Source organism: Rosa chinensis, chromosome 4, assembly GCF_002994745.2.
Source record: "Rosa chinensis cultivar Old Blush chromosome 4, RchiOBHm-V2, whole genome shotgun sequence".
Taxonomy (NCBI): domain Eukaryota; kingdom Viridiplantae; phylum Streptophyta; class Magnoliopsida; order Rosales; family Rosaceae; genus Rosa; species Rosa chinensis.
Window position 1 is genome coordinate 25,779,986 of NC_037091.1, and position 3,714 is coordinate 25,783,699.

At 36.1% G+C, this 3,714-nt stretch overlaps 1 protein-coding gene across 1 annotated transcript; it reads right to left on the bottom strand.

Annotated features, from left to right (window-relative positions):
- Positions 1-839: 839 nt before the first annotated feature.
- LOC112200378 (AP2-like ethylene-responsive transcription factor At1g16060) lies at positions 840-3,327 on the bottom strand. Its single transcript, XM_024341408.2, has 8 exons — positions 3,146-3,327; positions 2,902-2,984; positions 2,724-2,732; positions 2,535-2,623; positions 2,362-2,435; positions 2,223-2,273; positions 1,849-1,925; positions 840-1,485 (listed from the first exon to the last, which is right to left on the bottom strand). The coding sequence occupies exons 1-8, from the start codon at positions 3,325-3,327 to the stop codon at positions 941-943; spliced, it is 1,110 nt and encodes a 369-aa protein (XP_024197176.1). The 3' UTR covers positions 840-940.
- Between the last annotated feature and the right edge of the window lie 387 nt (positions 3,328-3,714).

The window sequence follows — 3,714 nt, forward strand, 5'->3', positions numbered from 1 at the left end:
TAGACTGACATTTAATTGTAGTCTGAAATACTTTACGACCACAGATAATTGTCGTTTAAAGTAAATTAGCACAACATTTAATTGTTGTTGTATGAGAGAAGACACTACATACGAGTCTTCATATTTCTTATTTAAGGGCATTCAGACCACACAAATAAGTCTTGCAAATACGCTTCACACAATAGTATTTAAAAAAGGCTGTGGTTGGTTTGTTTATCAGACAATACAAAACTGTTGTTTGAATGCTTTTAAAGATACAGATCACAATGTTCCCAAAATGCAAAATTCATCAGACAACACAAGACTTTTATTTTTTTATGTCGTCTAAAAAATCAGACGACAGAACACTTCTGTCGTCTGATGCCCCCAAGAGACGACACCGTACTAGACGACATATTTTTGTTCGTTCAGACGACAGAACAGTTCTGTCGTCTGAAGGCCTTTTTGGCATAGTGAATGTATAGAATCTCAATCATACAAGGAAAGTAATCGTACATTGAATAGAAATCTAAATCCTTCTAATTTAACCCTATTACTACTAGGTCAAGTAACCTAGAGTTTGGACCAAACACAAATTAGGGTTTCCTTAAACAATGAATACATTATTGATAATAATGAAATTTGACTACATACCCGTAGGGATGAATAGTTTTTTGTTGACAGAAAAAATGATAAACAATTTATTCTTCTTTACATTTTAGAAGAAATTAAATTAGATTAACCAAGTAATTAGCTTACGCTCCCACATATAATGATGATCAGTGGTGAAATTTCGCTCTCCAAAAGAATTTGCTCTCTTGTCCGCCATTGCCTGATCTGGCCATGCATATGACCTCGAACTTGGACGGACCTTTCAATGCGTATTCACAAAAACAAAAAGAACCGTAGTTACTTTAATAGAATCTCAAAGAATAGCTTGCTCATCGATCGAGCGATCGATCTAGACGGTGAAATCGCATTGAAACATGGACGGGATGTATGAGTTGAGCTCACTGAACATAGCATCGTCTCCGTCTCCATCTCCATAGCTCGTAGAATCTTGGCAGTCGAAGTAAGTCTGTATGTCATCGGGAAAAGTGCACTGAGGCAGTTCCGGCAGGGATGACGATGTCATGGATGAGTCGGTGGCCGTTGTCATCTCCATCATCTCCTTGAACTTTGATGACTGAAGCAGGAGTCCTAGGGCTGAAGTAGCAGTGGTCGGCCGAGGCAACTGGGTCATTGTGATTTCTTCAGGAGGACTGTATGCGAGGTTGTGGAAGAAACCTAGTCCAGTTTGGTCTTGATCATTAGGGTTTTGGATTACATCTCCAACCAATTTAGCTTCAACGTTAGGGTTAGTTGTCTGGGCAATAATGTCATTGTTAGGACCATTTGGTTTTAGCCATTTGATGTAACGGCTGAGATCAAAGTTGGTAACTGCATTGAGACCACGATACTCTATAGCTGCCATGTCATAAGCAGTTGCAGCCTCTTCTTGGGTAGCTGCAAAACATTAAAGAGATCATTAAGGTTACATTTAAACATTATTCAATAAGTATCTTCCTGACTTCTTTGACAATATTACATAACTCACTCTAATGGCAAAAATATGGTAAAGGGATTAGAAATATTTTGTCAACCCCAGTATTTAGCTTAAGTAGGGATACAAAAAAACAAAATATGTATTGTCCAGTAGTGTTCATGATTTTCGTCAATTCTAATAAACTTTCATCGATTATCCTTAGATATGTAAATCCAAAATTAAAAGAAAATATTTTCAGGATTCAGTAGTTATTTATCATCAGAACTAGATGTAAATTCTTTTTCAATTTTCAATTAAAGGTTTTTGTTTGTGTGGAAACATACCATATGTCCCTAGATAGAGATATTTGTTTCCAAAGACCCGGCCAATTCGAGCTTCCCATCTTCCATTGTGATGATGTCTGCTCGATAATCAAATAAAACAAGACTACAACTCAAATTTTCATTGTATTATAGGAAAGCACCCATCTAAATTATTTGTCTTTATGGATCATATTACGGAATGATCAGCTAAAGCTCAGATTGGTGTACGAAGCAAAATATATATATTCCCTACAAACAAAGGAAATATTTTATATGTTGTAAAAGGTTTAATGAGGCCACATTTTGGTCACTTTGAATATATTTTCCGCAACTTAATTAATGAAAGAATTTTCTTTCGATAAAAAAAAAAAATATTTTGGCGAGAAGAAAAATACCTAGCAACACCTCTGTATTTGGAAACTCCACGAGAAAAACCACTGCTCTTCCTGCAAATTCATTACCACAATTAGATAACAGTAAATTCTGAGTTGTTTTTTCTTAATGTATTACTCTTAGATCAATGATGAAACTTACCTTCTCAAGGATCCAATATATTCCTCTCTTGATTGGCCTTCCATATCATTCATTTCTTTGTGATATGTAGCTAACTACAATCATAAATAACAAATATAGAAAATTTAGAATTTCTTTCCTAGATATTTGTAAGATCAGTCCAAAAATAAACTTATTATCTATAAACAAATTACCGGAAAGTTAAGAATGGTATCTTGACCCCAGTACTTAAGCGCTGCTAAGTCATAAGCGTGTGCTGCAGCTTCTTCATCATCATATGCTCCTGAAAAAATTAATACCAAAAACTTTAGTCAAAAAATATATTTATATTTTGATTGCTCTTTAAATTTCTCACACGACAATATTGTGGAAATAAAACTCACCGAGGTATACTGCATTTGTGTAACAATCCAAGTATATAAAACAGCAGCAGCACAAAGCCAAGAAGAAAACAAAGATCATTTAGAAACAAATCGATTGAATTAATGATGCAACTATTAACTCAAAGGAAGTACTATTGCACGAGAAATAAATGTTAATTATGTAGATGAGAGTGCTAACCTTGGCGGCCTTTCTTGTTTTGTGATTCATTCCAGCAATTCTTGTCCCACAGATGAGCCTCATATCGGCCAGTCCATCGATGCCTGAACAAGTAACCGCAGAGAAAACCTCGTTTAGCTAGGGAACGAACTAGGAAAAAGGAAGACTAACCCAGAAACTTATCATGAAGAGAACAAATTAATAAGAATATTAATATTAATACTGATTAATTCAATATATATGCATCATATATGTACGTACGAACCTGGTGACGCCTCGATAAATGGAGCTGCGTTGAGGTGGGGAGTCCCTCGGCACACTTCTCCTGGTTCGTTTCACCTTTGTGACTACTGTTTTATTAGCTGCATTTGCATTATTAACAGCAGCAGTAGTAGTTGCATTATTACTTGCATTGGTTTTCTGGTTCTGAGGTGATAACTTGGCCATTTTCGAGAGCTAGCAAGATGAAGAATTGATTGAGAGAAATTAGGAGATGAAGGAGATGACCGAGTCCTCCAGCTTATGAGGCTTATAAAGGAAGCACGTACGCAGAGGAGGAAAAGATTAATTAATTAATTAAGAAACTAAATAATTAATATATGCATGCTATCTGGGTAGTGTGAGCTGCCAATTTATGATCGAGATTGCCGGCTGGGGAGGTTGTTTGTTTATGGCCGTCTGTAACCGGCACCATCTGGTATCTTGTGCCTCGTCCCGCGCCTAACTTATACGTGATGTGCTATTGCCATCAATGTACTAAAATAAAAAACGATAGAGCCAATCCTGTCTTAATCTATAGGGATATATCTTCTCTCTCTGAACTTGATTGCACAT